This window comes from Tachypleus tridentatus, chromosome 12, assembly GCF_004210375.1.
Source record: "Tachypleus tridentatus isolate NWPU-2018 chromosome 12, ASM421037v1, whole genome shotgun sequence".
Classification (NCBI taxonomy): Eukaryota; Metazoa; Arthropoda; class Merostomata; order Xiphosura; family Limulidae; genus Tachypleus; species Tachypleus tridentatus.
The window spans coordinates 82,582,279-82,600,303 of NC_134836.1; the positions used below are offsets into that span (position 1 = coordinate 82,582,279).

Consider the following 18,025-nt stretch of genomic DNA (forward strand, 5'->3'; position numbering starts at 1 on the left):
GGATTTGCTGGAATGTATGTTAGGGAAAGAGATGGGTGTTAAAGTTGATTCATCAACTTTTTTAACCATGGAGGTAAAAATACTTTTCATTTGGTTTGAGAATGATTCTTTTGGAGTACAGAGAGATCTGTCTGCACTCCCACTGTAGTAGTGGAACAAAGTGCAGCAGCATAGTCTGAGATGAAGTGGTGGACAGCAACTTTCAAGCCTCAGGGTAATTAATGTTTTGAACTGTTTTCAAATGCTGCACCTCTTTTTTTTTCTTCCAACTATTTAGGGCAAAAATGAAAGTAGGACGGGTGAGAACCATTGCATTTGACACAATGAGGGTCTGTCTCACACTCATAGGCATCATGGTCCTTGCCACCACATCGAGCACACATCAAGAAACCAGGACATGATGTCTTTGAGTGACCAAACTGCTAACACTGGAAACATCTGAGAGGGTTTGGGATGTGTGGCTGTACCTTAAGATACTCTGCCTTGATGGTGGCAGTTGGACGTGGCAATGTAAATGTCAGAATAAGGACTTTGGTCGGCATCATAATTCCATCTTTCCAAGTGGTGATACCCCTCCCTACACAAACTTCTCAGGTGGACAAACCAGTGAGAATCTCTGATTCAGGGATGTTCTACAAATCCCTCTCAGCAGTTACTCCTTGGGACAAATTCAAAGTAGCTTGAGGCATAACCTCAACAGGTATATCCTCAATTGCTTTTGAATGCAAGAAGAGTTTACAATGTTGAGATGTGGATGTTTCCACCAATATGTCACCAGAGCAAAGCTTCTTTACTGACTTTGGAGAGCCAGCAAGTCCCTCTAGTCCCTTCTGAATAAAAAAGGGAAATATCTGCCCTAAAGGTTTGTCTGAAAGAAAATGAAGTACACGTGTTACAGGTTTGCTGCTCAGAACCTATGAACTGTTTTTCACTATTTTATTTAAGCTTTTATTTAGAGGATCTATAATAAAAAAAAAAAAGAATATTTCGATGCTAAGTGACTTTACCTACCATGGAGCCCTATGAAGGGATGCACTAGAATGCCAAACAAGAACACTGCAGCAACACCAGGATTTTATCAACCCTATACCCAAAGACCAGCATCAGATACAATGTCCACAATGCTTGTTTAGAACATCCAACACTGGTACTTGGTTGGCCCTAGCCCAAGTGGACTAGCCGATTGACCCAAGAGGGGCCACCACAAGGGTGCTCATCTACAGGAATTTAAGGCCAAAGTGGTGTGTTAGGATTGGACCCCTCAACCACTAGCATCCTGTCCTCTCCTTCACAGGTCACCCCGTATGGCAAACACATGGGTGGATGTTTAGATCCCAGAGGAAGTAAACTGAAAGAACAGAACCTTCCCTAGGAAGTCCCCTCACCACATACAAGAATCCAAGGAAGAAGAAAAATGTCTAAGAGATGTCAAAAATGGTCAGCTGCAAACATAGAAGATGTCAGAGGGAGTTGATGAGGAAATAAGAAAAGGAGTGAAGAAAGTAATCAACTGTCACCAGAGAGTGAGACGATCAACAGGAGAAGAAATTGGTACCCAAAGAACCTTTATAGTGTGATAATCAATGATGAGTGATGAACTAGACTACCAGTAGATGGAAGACAAAAAGAGAGGAAGGCTAGGAATCCAGAATAGGAAAGTGTTCTGGATAAAGTATAGAAGCAAAGAGCAAGGTCAAGAAGGAAGAAAACAAAACCTGAGGGAATACTGAGGACTGGAGCCTAATGAGAGCAGTCCAAGCCCACAAAAGAAAAGGAACACAACAAATCCCAGACAAAAAAAAAAGTAGACAAAGAGAAGAAAGGAGCCAGGAAAGATGAAAACAACCTGATTCAACAAGTCCTAACAAAATATGGGGAGATAAAGAAGAAATGAAACAGACTAAATAGAGAATAGAACAAATGTCTATAGAATCCACCAGATGCAAGAAGAAATGCATAAGAGAAAAGCAAAATTAGGAAAAGGAATACAGAAGGGTAGGAAGAAAAATATGGAAAGAGCAAAAATGTGGAACTACAAGTGAAAGAGAAGGTAAGAAGCATAAACCTTTAGCTATCCAGATAGATACCAAGGTCAGGAAAATAACAAAAGGAAAAGGCACAAACATGAGAAAAGAACTACTAGAGAAAGAAAACAGTAAAGATTTATAACAAAGAGGGAAAAAAGACAAGCTATAAGAATAGTTGATGAATAGAAGGGAAACAAAAGTAGTAATAAAGAACACAATCAAGAATGGAAAAAGGAACAAACCAGAAAATAAAATCCAGAAAGAGACTCAAAGATTATTTTATAATTGATAAAGTATTATTTAAAGTGAACCAGGTGGAGGACATCATCCAATAGATCATTCCCAAATTTTAAAAAAGGAATTTGGTTGACAGGATGGAAATAGGAGGTTTATTAAACATTTTGTGATTTGGCACATTTAATAATGGCTACCATGATCCTGACAGTCCTTAAGCCTCCAAGGGCCAAAGATGAAGTAAGACCTAAGAATGAACAATGTTACACACATAGCAATAAATGTAAATCACTGCCCTATAAAAATTCACCACCATGAAAATTAAAGCTTTCGAAACAAAACCTAAAGTAAACGAAAATTAAAGTGCTGTTAATGATGCAAATCTTGTTATACTGAATACAAGCTAAAATGTTTAAACAAGGCTGGTCAATACATTGCTGAAGAGAAAAATAATGTCTTCAGGTGTAGATTCTTGGGGGAACTGTTGCACATGAAGATGTGTTGCCTTCTTATTAGTGGTGAACTTTGTTGCATGATTAAGTCATCATGCATAAGCTCAATTCACATTAGATCATGTGAGATTACATGGGTACCTTAAGGTGAGCAGCATCCAAATCTCTAAGGCAAATGCAGAGAAGATAACTGTGTGAAAAGGCATGGTATCATCTATCTAAGAATTATATCATGAGTAGCACTTATTACTTAATGCTGTATAAAACTGTGGTGTAAAAACATAACTGTACTTCTGCTTTTGAATTCTAAAGAAAGTTAGTGAGAAAGCTAATAATTATACTGAAATAATATTACAAGTAAAAAAATTAATGTGCTACATTGGTATTTAGTATATTATTTGATTTGACTGTTCAACATAGCATTAAGTCTGAATCAGCATTATTTAGTGCATAATTTGAAATTACTGTTCAACACAACATTAAGTTTGATTCATTGTTACTTAGTGCACAATTTTAATTTATTTGATTCACCTAAAACTTCAATGAAAGTACATTTGTAGTTACATTATTGGTTGTTCTGAATGATTTGTACATAGAGCTGTATATGGCATGCCAAAAAGAAATTCTGTATAGTCAGCGATATATCTGAAGGCAATTTATCATCAAGTATATTGAAACAAAAATGGAATTTATTACAAATTCAAGAAAAAATTGTTATCCTCTTGAAACAACAATATGTGGCAATATCAATAAAAAAATGTATTTTTATATTATATCTTCAACATTTACCTGTAGACTGTTCATTCCTTTGTAGCTGTGGTTCTTATATTTATGTATAATGAACTGTACAGGATGTTTATCTTTTTGGGGGGGCTTATTTTATATTATAGTAATTTGTGTTAGATTACTGACTAACAGTTGGCAAGGTCTTCACAAAAGCTAGAATTTCTTATGAAGTGATAAGGTAAGGATGAATGTGAAGTTACATGAGCTGATGAAATTAAACAAAATATTTAGAAAGGAAAATGAAAATTCAACATGCATCAGTTGTATGGATGATTGGCAAAATAGTTAATACAAAACAATACAATCTAAGGAGTTGAGTTGATAGTCATGATAGTATTGCTTAGATAACATTTGAAGCTAAATACCCTGGTCAGGTAAGTTGATATTAATAAGAAAAGTCTTAAAAAGGTGTAATATAATTGTTAGAGTGAAAGAACAACTCCAAAACTTGTCACAAAACAAATTAAAAAATTAAATTACCAAACATGATCACTTCCTTAGAAGGCCAAAGGGAACTCAGATTTTATACTTAAACTCACAGTATTAGGGTTTAAACTTTATATTTTAGATGGGAGAAAATGAGAAGACTTAATAAAGGATCCTATGTCACATCTGTGTAATATAAGAAAACACTTACTGGCTCAAGCATCTACAGCTTCTTACTAGATCTTTCAAAGATAACTTTGCTCTAAGTGCAGATAGCCTTTGAGTAGCTTTGTGCAAAATTCAAAACAAACTTAGCTCTGGAACAGAGTATGTAATATTTCTTTTGACTACATCTCTTTTGTCTCCTTCATTTCTAACTCTTTATCACACAAACGGTTTTTTAAAAAATAAAGTAGAATTTACCAAGAAGCCACATATTGCCTCATCATATATATGGAGTGAGAACTGGAACAAATGATTACAAACACTTTACTAAAGAAAGCCTTTTTAATTTTTAATGATCATTCAACACAAAATAACATCAACTCCTCCCTTTTGTTATTAAGTTATTCATCTCATCACTTTCAGTTTATTTGTGTTGTTTCTTTGACATTTGACTTAGACCTGTATTTAAAGATACAGCAGTTTACACTTGCATTTTCTTCTTTCTTTATAATATTTTCTCTTCACATTATTAAACATGTATTTGCTGCTTGTTTTGTCTTGCATTCTGTTACATTGCTACCATTTAAACCTGTATTCTTTTTGTACTTGTGGTTGTATCAAAAACAAGTTAATATTTGTTGTATTCTGTTTTTGTTGTTAGAATGTTGAGTTACCTATTAGGTTTCAACACTGTTGATGGAATTTTAAATAATTTCAAAATGTCTGTAATTAAAGATTATTTTTTGTTATTAGATTGTTTATAATGTTTATCATAAGACTTCATTTTACACATAATTTTACATTTTAATTAATTCTACATTTTGTACATTTTTAATTTTGAAAATGAAAGTTAACAAATTTTAAGCACTTAAAATCACATATAAATTATTTTTCTCACAGTAGTTAATAATTAAATACTAAGTATTGTATTTGATAAGAATCAGACATTACTCATCATCTTCTGTATACACTTAAACCTCAACGTCCATGTAAACCTAAGTTGTTTTAAAAAACATTTTATTGTTTATATGATAAAATAATTTCATACAACAAAGATTTTGCTTCTGCTTTTTGTATTGTTTTGATATACTAAAGACAGATTAAAAAGTACACTGGGTCTGTTTCTCACGTACATTTTTCAACTGTTTTATTTGTACTATAAATAAAAAGAAACTTCAATAGGTAGAAATTTCATAAGGAAATTTTTGGTATTTCAGTAGTAATGATATTTATTAAATGTTATATAACTGGGTTATTTAATAGTTTTGTTGTTAGAAAATATGAAGAGTAAAATTTAGTCATAATCATAAAAGTTTTGAAGTCATCACTGCTTTTTGTTGTTTAGGTTTACAGTAAAAATTGAAACAAGTTATTTTTCTCTCTAACTTATAGTGACTTATTATTTTTGTAACAATTACAAAATTTGTTTTACCTTTTTATAAAATTTAGCATACTAAATCAAACTGCTTACATTTCAGGGTTATGAGACAACTATTGGGGACAGAGGGTCACAGCTAAGTGGTGGTCAAAAGCAGAGGATTGCAATTGCTAGAGCACTTATAAGAAATCCAAAACTGTTGTTGCTTGATGAAGCCACTTCTGCTCTTGATACTGAAAGTGAAAAAGTGAGCATTAAATATGTTTAATAAAGACAGTACAGGTAGACAATATGCACTGTTGTTTACAATAACAGTAAATATACTAATAATATATCTTTGTAACACATGTTTTGTTTCTTCTCTTACTCTTGTATAATTTATTTTTTTAAATTAAGGTGTATCACAAAAGAAAGTTCTATCTTTCTTTTGAGACTGATTTTTGTTATTGTCAGTATTTATGATTTTTATTTTCACATGTATTTAAAACAGGTAATGAATTGTTTAAAATATAAGTGATGTACAGGATTTTTATAATGATAGAGTGTTCATGTCAGTATACAAATTTTTGAACATGTTAATCTTTTCACTATATTATCTTGTTTATCTTATATAGAAATGTTGCAAGTGATATTAAAGTAAGAAAGTTTTTCTATTCACTCTACATTTTCCTAAATTAGCTTCCTCGCGAGTTCATGACTATGTTACTTCAAAGCTTAAACCACAATTTGCTCTAGAAAATTCAAGCAGGTTTTTAAAATATCACTAAATTCCCATTACATACATTAGAAAATAATGTATGATTATTACACACAACTCAATTATAGATTTAGATACTTTTAGTGACATACTTTGTAATATGATCTTTAATTACTCTTCAACCTATTTAATTCAGATTATAAACACTTATTTTTTTCTATGTTATAGATTGTCCAAGAAGCTTTAGACAAAGCTCGAGAAGGGAGAACATGTATCATTATTGCCCACAGGTTATCCACAATTCAAAATGCTGACCAAATCTTTGTTATTCACCATGGAAGAGTAGTTGAGAAAGGAAAACATAATGAACTTCTCACCAAACGTGGTATTTACTACAAGTTATACACTGCTCAAGTTGAGAAAACAGACAATTTGCTGAAGTGCAATGCATGAAAGGCACTAATCCAATTCTGAAAATTGTGTTTGGTTCAGCTTTTGACATATTTGAAGTGTTTATTTAGAATTACTTTCATTGACTACTGATTATCATTGCAAATCATAAACATTTATCTGTCATAGACAACCTGGGTGTGACAGATGAGTTTATTCTCTTTTGCACTTGCATTCATGCCTCTAACAAGTTTCATGATAGTATTAATATCAACCCATTACTCACTCTTTTATAAAATTAAACACAGACAATGCTTGAAATATGTTAATAAAATCAGTGTTTATTTTAAGCTGTTTATTTTTCTCTGTGTAATGTATTTAACATTTCATTCATTTCTGTTCCCAATAATATTTTATGTTTGCTAATTACTTAAAAAAAAAATTCTGTATGGAGGGTTTTATGCATTTCTATGTTTTAGAAAAACAAATATTTGAGTGATGAAACTATTTGTTTTTAAATATCTAGTAATTAATAGCAGTGACAATGCATCTTGTTTTCTGTATTAAGCTACAAGTTTATATTAATCCTAAATATTTTGATTCCATGTTAATTTTACTTTAGTTGACTTCAGATTTGTTTTTGTGATTACTTTTCAGCAAACTTTAAAAAAGTGCAATTAATTTATGAGCCTCAGATGAAGTAGGTTTTCTCAGGTAATTGCAGTATTTTGCAGGTAGTTTATAGAAGTATTTTTTTCTTATTAGTTATACAATTAATTCATTGTTCTTGTTTATGAAAACTATTTTTCATTATACAGATTTGTATGTATATCAGTTGAAGAAAAAATACTTCATTTACAGTGATTAGCTATATTGCTGAAACAGTGTTTTACCATAAGAAGAAATATTTATAATAATTACATTTTGTTATGTCTTACAAAATACAGTGAAGAATCTTATACTGTAACGTTATTATTATTTTTTTGCTTTGAAAAGTAGCATTCACAGGGATGAAAGATAATGAATTTTGTTGGACACTGTGATGATATAGAAATTAGTGTTCATATTCTTTTCATTTATTTACAGGAAAAATATATAACAAAGAATTACTCCTGATGCTTGTTAACTGTATAGATCAAACGTACTGTTTTTTCTTAAAACCATGTTACTAGTGAAGAAAATAATGATTTAGTGAATAATAATATATTTGACAGTTTTATCAACTTTTTATCATGATTTATTAATACTGTTTAGTAGAAAATATTGCAGTCACATGTATTGGTATGGTATGATGTTTTTACTTATTAAAAAAATGGGATGAACTAGAATTAGGCCAGAGTTGTATTACTTGAAGTACATGTAATCAAAGTTAAGTTGTTGGCATGAGCTATTTAACTATTGAAAATTGTTACATTATTATGTAAGTTTTATACCTTTTATCTGATATCATCTACTTTGACTGCAGACAGCATATATACTTTGTTGTTAAATGATTAACTTGCATTTATGTACGCTGAGTATACTATCAGTACAGTGCATTATCTAAACATAGATTAGCCTTATTTGCATAATGGCTATACAATTTTTTTTTCTTTTCCAGCTACAGTGACATCTCAATATATTTAGACATATTAGATAACTTTTTATACAAATTATGGAGCATTTCAAACAATTTTATTAGTCTTTGGCCATAGATGAGTTTTCTGATATGCATGTCTTTTAAATTGCTCAAAAAATGTATTTTAGAGAATGGATAAAAATAACTTGAGATATTTCCTAGAGTCAAATTTTAACAGATATTTATTTCACTGTTTTATTGGTCAGTTTCTGTGAAATTCATACTGCTTAATATTATTTAAGTTTTATATTTTGCAACCAATATGATATCTACTTTGACTGCAGACAGTATATCTGTTTGTCTAAAAGAAAAATTGGAAATCTGTTTCTACTTTCATCAGCTTTGTCTTTGTAAAAGTTTAAGTCTTTTTATTTGCTAATCTAATTTAGATCCAAAAGTTTGATGTGATACTGCTAATATCTAATGTGTTTAAAATGCATAAGTGAATGTGCTAGAAGCAAGGTATGTATGTGTCTGCTTCTTGTCAGACGTTGGTCTTGAATTGGTATTAGAGTTTCCATTAAAGTACATAAAAGTACATCTTTATAATGTTTTATTACAAGGAAACATTTGTTGAAAGTTATGAATATAAACTTTATCTATAGTGTGAAATCCTTTAATTAGTAAATAAAATATAACCAAGAGTTTATGTAAGAGTGATTCTAGTAATTGTTTAAGCTATATATTTTTAATAATTATCTACTAGAATATAACATTTCAAGGTTGTGAATTAAGTATAAGTTATCACTGACTGAAATTTGCCAACTTAAACAACAACAAAAATATTTACATCTGTTGAAAAATGATGCAGAACAGATTTAAGTTATCTGGATTGATCTAACATGTATTTTATAAAAGAAGTGAAATTTCTTCAACAGAAAGAGAAGCAAGCATGATAACATGTTTATTTTGCAAGCAGATTTGTTTTTAATATTTTGATTTTCACTTAGCCATAGAAGTGTTGTAACTGCATTTTCTTTTATTTTAGTTCCTACATCTTGTAAATGAAAATTAAAATAAAAATATATATAATTTTTACTACATTTAACTCTAAAGATGATTGTTTCAAGACTGTTTTATTTACATCTTCTGCTGTTACTCTTGCAAGTTTGATAATGTATTGTCTATAATATTCTAAGGTAACTGATTTCCTACAGGTATAAGGTAATAAAGACTCACAATAACAACAAATTTGTCTATAACTATTGACAGCATTTGAAAGGGGATGACTGAGTGTTTCTCTTTAACAGCAGAATGGAGAGAACAGAAAATAGTGTGTATAAAATGATAAAAAAATTTATTGTACTTATAAATTGAAAATCACTAAAATATTTTGAATACCAAATCAAATAAGGGAACAGTATTTTTTCCATTAGTGGTAGGTGCTTAATTTTCATGCTGTCTTTCTCAGACATTAAATGTAGCATGTTTTCATTAGTCATCCAGTAAATTTCTAAACTAAGAAAGTGCACTAAAATCTAGAATGTCTTTTTTTTTTTCCAGTGAACAGCAGGATCTTGTGGCCTCTGTTTCATGATGGCATTGGTCAATTGTTACTATCAGTTAATGTCATAATTAGCCACCCAATGGTGTGTGATATCTTATTTCTAACTTGTTCAGTCAAAATACCATATATAATTCTGAAACATCTCTGCAGACAGAAGAAATGTCATCTACTAGAGAACAAAAGACAGAGCAAGCAAAATAAGATGAAGTTAATGACTTTCTGCACCACATGTTGCCAGGATAGCACTGAAATTAGTCAGTCACAATTTTTTTCTAAATTTCTCTTTCTATATAAAATAAAAACCCATGTTATGCTTACATATCACACTTTTTTCCTCTCTTTCTCAAACTAAAAGTTAAAATAATTCTAAAACCAGTTCTCTTTAACTCTCACATTTCCCTACTACAACAAATTTCCAATACTCTTGGAATTTCTGATCCCAGCTACTAGGTGACCCTCCTTATAAGTCATTCATTGAGATATGCTTTATGAAATACTGTCATCTTACTGCTTCTCATCAATGCCATTGTCACCGTCCTTGGTCTTACCTCTGCCTCACAGACTACATCTGCCAGATCTCTCTACCAGAAAACCAGTAAATACAAACTATCTCTGAAATTACTTTTAATTCCACGATCTTACAAACATTCTACCATTTTGCAAATGGAGCAAAAGGGGATTATAGCTTTCCTAAGCACTCCAGTTTAGGAATGTGCAAGATCTTTCCTTTGAAAAATAAAAACCTGCCATGTTTTTTTTGTGGCATTTAACTCTCAACATGATCGAAAAGAATATTGGTTTTGCTTCCTTCCTTAACATAACATAGAAAACAAAAACTCATAATTATATAAACATCCTTTAACAGTAAGATACACTAAAATAACTCTTTTTACACAAAAATATCCTTTAACAATAACTCAGGAATATATCATATTAATAAAAGAACCTGTAACAGTGAAATAACTTAATATGAGGATACAGACTCACAATAACAAAAAAGTAAAATTAAATGAGGAGAATGAGTAGTGAAACTACTTAAAGAGTGTACAGACTACAACAAAGGAAACTAATCATTAAAAAAATTCACAGCCTTACCAGAAGTGCTTCCACTGTCACAATGATCTTTTGATTGGTTGCTGTAAAGTTCAGAAGTGACCATGGACTATTTCCAGGTCTCAATCAGTGTTGATAAGTCTATACTACAGGTGCTGGATCTTCTTCACTGTAATCGTTTTCTTTTAACTTTAGAGAGCCCAGACTTTGGCCATTGAGCAGCCATTTCCTGGCAGTTTCGCAAAGTTGAACAGCAAAAACAGGTGACAGGTGAGTTAGTGTTTTAATGCAACTAAAAATTCATATATAAACTAAACAATAAAAGGAAATAATAAATGAATGATAACCACAACCATAATCATAAAAGAGAGAAAAACAGAATTTGTTATTTCAAACATACATCCCAACATAAACTGCACATGTGAGCAGGAAGAAAACAATCAAATATCATTTCTTCACCTCAAAATTACATGAACTGGTACACAATTTAAAACAGAAATCCACCGGAAAATGACCCATACTGAACTATACATTTCTTGGGACTCAGCACATGAAACAAAACAAAAACTCAACATACTAAGAAATCAAATAAACACAGCCATAAAATTCTGCTCACCAGATAAAATTAACGACGAATTAGACAAAATAAAACAACACTTCATCAACATCAATAAGTTTCCTCCACAAACAGTAGAAAACATTATACGTACACACCAAGACAATAAGCAAAATCAATTGACAAAAGTAAATATATTCCACGAATTAAAAAATCACGAAACCATATACTGCTGCATACCACATATTCTCTACATCAGCAGAAAAATAACCAACATTTGGCAAAAACTAGTAACAAAATATGACATTCCAGTTAATACCAAATTTATTTCGAAACCAGGCACAAAACTAAGGTCTATACTATGTAAAAACTACACTGACAAACAGCACACCAACATTATTTATAAAATACAATGTGATAACTGCCACGACTTCTATATTGGAGAAACAAGTATAAAAATGGAAACCAGATTCAAAGAACATAAAAAGTCACCTTCACATGTTTTCAAACACTTAAAATCAAATAAACACAACATAACCATAGAAAACATCCAAATACTAAATAATGAAACAAACGCAGAATGAAAGAAGCATTACTTATACAACTCAAGACCAAAATAAACCAATACGAAGGAACACCTTTATACCTATATGAATAAATATAATCAAACATCTAAGCACGCCCCCTACATTCCTACACTCAGTTACACAACCCCCTTCAAACATGTGGTCAGCTATCAGTCAGTTACCTCTTTCTTTCTTTGTGAACCTGACAATGATCGAAGAAGGTCGAAACGTTGTTCGCTCCTCTACATAAAAAATTTTCTCAACCCAAACCATCCGTTTTTACATATATATTTTTCTCTACAAGTAGGTTTTATCGTCATCACTGAATACTATAGCACCATTTATTATAAAGGCATTCAACCATGTCATCAAAACTGTCATTGTTGTAATCTTGTTGCACATATGAAGTTGATGACCTTTTATGTTCATTGGAATTTGCATTATTGCAGTGGTCCCTGCTTCATACATACTGTTATTGAACAAGCTCTTCATCTTCTGAGTAGTTTTGAAATCCTTGCAACACTTGCCATTGAAATGTAAGTTTGAGCATCTCAGACATTGTTTGTCCCATCAGATGAGAAATCTTTGAAATTTACCAAATCAACGTTGATTTGTGTCATAAAACCTGATATTACATGAAAAAGATTTTCACCAGTTGCTAATGTAATTAGCAGTAATTCCAAAAATTCTATTTTGATAATACTATATTTGGAGGGAAAAAAATTAACACATACACACAGTAGATTGATGATACATACATCTGTTGGTTCATCTATCAACAACAAAAATTCATCTTTTCTTAACTCGTCAATTAAATATTCATATAATGTTGTAAAAATCACATTTTGTATAAGTGCAGCATTTTGTAGATCCAATGTTAAGTTTTCAAGTAAAGTTTTCTTGCTGTACTCTTTGGTTATATCTAACTGGTAATCCGCTGAACGTACGTTACAATGATATGCTAAAGATACACCGTATTTCAAATTCTTACAACGATGAGTTAACATTTGATTCTTCAAAATAATATTGAGTCTACAGATTTAATATCGAATCCCAATTCTTCACGTTTAAGTACTTTTTAATCCAAAACTAAATTATTTATTTTTATTGTCTTTAAACTGTTACTACATACATAACAGTAACCTGCCTCACTACTTTTTTAATAACCATTTAAACTCTTTTTCTCATTCTTTGTTATATATTTCTCCCCTATGCATAGGTTTTCCATTTCCTAATTTTTAACGGAATAATATTTACCTCTCGCTTGGATATTCTAAAAATATTACGTTATCATAAAACTGCACCTGCATCCCAGTGTAAGTTCACAAAGTATAGAACATGTAAATATGAAAGGTGATTAAAACTCAGTCACTACTAGAAAGCTCCTAGCTAGTTACTAACATGCTGTTAATTATTGAAGTCAACTATTCAACAAACACATGGGGCATGCGCACGCTTAAGACTTATTTTGAAAAAAAATACAACTTTGACACTTGGGCATGTTGGTAAGAAAACTGAAAGGCAATACAATAAAATCTGATGGAGTACAATAAGCAGAAGCTATTTGTTCATAACGAACTTTTGCTGTTAACATTGTTTTTTCTTTGATTTGTTCATTTATTTGGTTTTACTCTTTAAAATGCAAAAAGAAGGCCAAATCCTATTTGGCCTGCATGCAAAAAATTTTAAAGCCAGCAAGCTTATAAAGTAGAATCAGGAACAATAATTCTAATTTCGAGTCTCTGGAAAACTGATAAGGACAAGTCAAAGTTGGAAATGAGAAACTAAGACTGCAATTTAACTTTTAATACTGAAAGTGTTTTAAACTATAGAGATTGACCAAATTCTAATTAAGCCTAGGTCCAGCTGAGAGTGCGAGTCAAAAGGGGATTTTCTTGTTAACTACAACTGTAAATGAAATACTAATCAAATTATTTGTCTGCGGACTTAATGTATACTCACATTCATCTTCTCCCGCAAAATAGGTGTCCGAGTTATTTGAGGATTTTCTAATCTCCTAACTTCACGGGTTCTCCACTTCGCCAGCTACCTATGATTGTGGTGCCCACTACTGTTTTTATCAGTAAACAGGAACATGCATTCCACACTATGACCCAGTCATTTTCTTAACCTACCATCTAGAAGCCATCCAGAGAGCACCTAGGTTCAGTAGGAAGGAAAGCAGGTAAAGACTTTTCTGATCCTATGATGTCTAGCTGACTCACCTTTCCCAAGATTTTCTTCCATTTACAACTGTGTAAGTTATGGAGTGAGGTTCTATTGTTGGGGTAATGTCTTTTACCTTCCTCTATTATACAATAACATTAAGAAATTAATAGGTAACTTTGTTTATTTAAAATATCTCAATCTACTTGATGAGAATTCTTCTATCACAACAAAGTATAACGCTAGTTGCACCATATGCATATTTTTGTTAATATATAAATCATTATCTATTAATTTCACGTACTAGGAAATTCTACTAGTGCATTGTTAGTTTAACTTAATCAAGTTAAAATATCATCATACTGTTCTCTCTAGAAATATCATATAAATTATATTGGAATTATAGGTCTAACTGTGTTTTCGAACACCACATTCAAACTGTCTCCTATTCCTGTCATAGTATGAGTAGGTAAGGTTAAATTAGGTTATATCGTTTTTTATCGTATTTTCCATGAAATATTCACAAATCTATAAAATATTAAAATTGGATAGGGATTTGTACGATAATCTGAATGTTTGAAAAAAGTTTTTAAATATGACAAATAAATTTACAGGTCTTGAAAATGCTTGAAAAATCATGCCTCTGGTATGAAAGCTTTGAAAACATTGGAATTTTACTAGCATCATAGGAGTAAGGAAAGTTTTGTTATTAAAATGTATCTCAAAATTGGATCGACGGAAGTGAAACATTGAAGCACTGTCTATAACAAAGAATCAACAACCACTCGAGAAATATCGTAACCATACAGAAATCTTTCAAGTAGCAAGTCTCGTTAACTCTTGCAATATCTGAATAAGTTTGTAAAAATGGGAAACTAATATTTCTCCGACTGGTAGGTTAAAAATGAATACAAATACTGGGTTGCTCCTGACCCTAGTTCTCGAACTAGGGTTAAATGCTTGATTAGTATTAAAGCCCAAAGCTACATAATGGGCTATTTGGGCTCTGCTCACCACGGGTATTGAAACCCGGTTTCTAGCGGTGTAAGTCCGTAGACATAGGGTTATGCTACTGGGAAGGAAACAAGCTCATGATTGTGATTACAATCTGTTCATGTAAACTACTAAAAATGCTTTGTATATAACACAGCCTTAAATTACAAAAGTTTATAAAATTTCAATAAAAAGTAAGCATTATGTTTTTAAAAGGTAACGTATAAATATCTTTATTTTATTAAATATTTCATAGATATCTTTGCACTGCTTGATAAACTGTTTTATTGACTTACCTAATCTGCAGCTAATAAATTAGAATAAATTAGGAGACATAGGCTCAAGATATAGACAGTTCTTTTCCCGATGAAAGGACACAGTTTTCGACTTTTTTAGTGAAACATCATTCGCCCAGTAATACGCCAAAGCAACAGAAAAAACAAAAAACAAATTCGAATATATTTTCCCTAATTCTGACGAGTCATTAAGAATATACTTGTGTTTACCCGTCACGAACTGCAGTTCAGGGAAAAAAAAAATTATAAAATGGCTGGAGTAAAAAGTGAATTGCGTACTTCGATTTTAAATGAACGCTTAAATGCTCTCGGTTAATAGACTGTGCTGATGTAATTAGAGATTTTGCTCCCCACATAACAAGGAAAAGACGATTTTGGGTAATGATTTGGAATGTTTCAGTAATATTGTACAATAACCACATTGTATTTCATGTACCCAATTCACTCTCACTTGCTATGTTGTAGAAGTAAATGATTATTATTATAATATTTTAATTTTAATATATTCCCCTTAAAAGTCAGATAAATCGTATTCTAATTTCCTTCGAATAATAAGATCATATTATGTAATTAACTTAATAAGAATTTATTATAACTAAAAATGTGCTTGTACACTATTCAAGGGGCCTGAAAAAATCTGTGAGCCAGAATCACAAACTACTTTAATGTGGATTTGGGCACGTGAAATTAGAGATAAGAAATAGTAGATATGTCTAGACAGCGTATGTCCGTGTGATAGTATAAGAAACCAAGTGAATAGGCAGTAAACATAGAAACTCTAGAGGGAACCTTATGTGCAACCACAAAACCACAACAAACAATGGCAGAGCCCATAGTCACCTGATTTTGAGCCATCCATATAAATGGGGATAGAAATGTGGTTCAAAAATATTTGATAAATAGAAGATAATGCTTCCAATCGGGGGTATCTGCTTTCCTCAGATGTCTCAAAGAAAGGTCACATTTGGGGATGGTAATAAGCCATGGTGGAATGGGGTAACCAGTGAAGACAGCAGTGCCATCCAAGGACAGACCCATTTCATCAAAATGGGTCTGGATACAAAGGCCAAGAGAAGCAATGGCAGACCATTTATTCTGAAAATGCATAGTGGACTGAGGAAGGAAGAAACAATTCCATGTGGGATGATATGGTAAGTATCGCAGTTTTGAAGCATAAAGTAAAGAAAGTTACAAGTGGTGGAAGTCTAGAGGATATTCGTGAGACTCAGCATACAAACTCTGAACTGGGGAAGTGTGGAAGGTCCACATGCAAAGCCGAAGCCCCATATGGTGAACGGTGTCCAACATTTTTAAGTTTGAGTTCCTGGCAGAACTATAAGCCAGAGACCCGTAGTCTAGTTTAAATCAAATGCTGACGTAATAGATCTTTAACATAGAGCATTGATCCATTTCCCAAGATTAGCTTTGCGCGAAATTCAAAACACACCAAACCGAAGAGATGGAAGAGCGGACACGGAGGGTGTTCAGTGCCCTTGTACACGTAACACTTAGCTGCCTCATATATGGAATGAATGTCAGCTTACAGTTAAAAATAACTCCCAAGAACAACTTTACCACGAGAAGAATAACCTCACTGAGATAGAGCTCGGGGCTGACGTGAATACACCTTTGGCGGTAAAACTGCATGCATATGGTTTTAGAGAAAAAAAATGTACAACTTTTTACTGTGTTCCACTTCATTAAGCAAATGAAAGGAGTCTCAAGCTACTACTCGGTAAACTTCACGCTCGATGACTGACACGAGGTGTGGAAGTCGTCGACATAAAGTCCATTTGCAACAGTATAAGAAATTTGTGCAGTGAAAACGTTAATCTTCACACTTAAACACGTGAGAATCAAAAAAGCCCTGTGAGACTCCAAGCTCCAGCGGGAAAGAACGGAAAAGTGTCAAATTTGGAATAGGCAGTCCATTAGAAATTTCTGTATAAAAGTAGGTAAGTGACCACGTAACCCATATGAGTGGAGATCTCGCAAAATTCCATTCTTCCACGTAGTATCACAAGCCTTCTCAAGGTCCAAGAACATAGAAACGAGCCTTTGTTGTTTGAGGAGAACTTCTCTGATCGACGTTTCAAGCCAAATGAGGATGTCCACAGTGGGGTATTGTCATCAGAACCCACATTAGGTGGGTGAGAGGAGGTTGTTTGATTAGAGGAATCAAATAAGACAAGCATTGGCCTTCCTCTCTAAGATCTTACAAAGACAGCTCCTGAACTCCTCAAAGCAATTGGACGATAGTTTGAAGAAATCTTGGAATCTTTCTTAGGCTTAGTAATGGCACCAAGCATTAGGAAAAGCATTCTCCTACCAGATCCGGTTGAAAACAACAAGAATAATAGCAAAAGAGGCAGGATAGAGATGGCACAGCATCTCGTAGTGGATAACTGCCAAGTTGATGAAGAACAAGCTGAGTTCTACCAGTCTAAACGGGCGATTACAGTTATAGAGATGATCAGCTCGAAAAGAAAGAGGCAATTGCTCTGCCCAAGTCTTGATGACTAAGAAGGCGGGGGAAGAAACAAGTTCTAGATGCACGAGAAAAGCTTTCGCCGAGAGTATCAGAGATGCTCTGAGCATCAGCAACTTCCTGGCCGTCAGGGAGCAAGATTGAAAGGGGAAAGGAAGTATACTGCCCATTGGTCTTCCAGATCTTTTCCCATATGATTTTGGAAGTGGTAATAGAAGAGATGTTAA

General features: G+C 32.5%; 1 protein-coding gene and 1 long non-coding RNA gene across 12 annotated transcripts in view; one reads left to right on the forward strand and one right to left on the reverse strand.

Annotated features, from left to right (window-relative positions):
- Nucleotides 1-9,230, forward strand: part of LOC143233818 (ATP-dependent translocase ABCB1-like) — a 90,452-nt gene extending 81,222 nt beyond the window's left edge. For all 3 annotated transcript variants that reach the window (XM_076470535.1, XM_076470533.1, XM_076470534.1), the window contains exons 26-27: nt 5,569-5,715; nt 6,394-9,230. In XM_076470535.1, the coding sequence (XP_076326650.1) occupies nt 5,569-5,715; nt 6,394-6,618 (372 nt within the window). In that variant the 3' untranslated portion in view covers nt 6,619-9,230. The remainder of the gene's footprint in view (nt 1-5,568; nt 5,716-6,393) is intronic.
- Nucleotides 1-18,025, reverse strand: part of LOC143233819 (uncharacterized) — a 55,656-nt gene that overhangs the window by 29,254 nt on the left and 8,377 nt on the right. For 2 of the 9 annotated variants that reach the window (XR_013018332.1, XR_013018331.1), the window contains exons 2-3: nt 10,776-11,025; nt 5,562-5,701 (exon numbers count right to left, since the gene is read on the reverse strand). This is a non-coding gene — a long non-coding RNA (uncharacterized LOC143233819). Of the gene's footprint in view, nt 1-5,561; nt 5,702-10,775; nt 11,045-13,817; nt 14,164-15,310; nt 15,740-18,025 lie in introns of those variants that run through there. The other 7 variants (XR_013018339.1, XR_013018335.1, XR_013018334.1 and 4 more) reach the window with 7 other exon arrangements.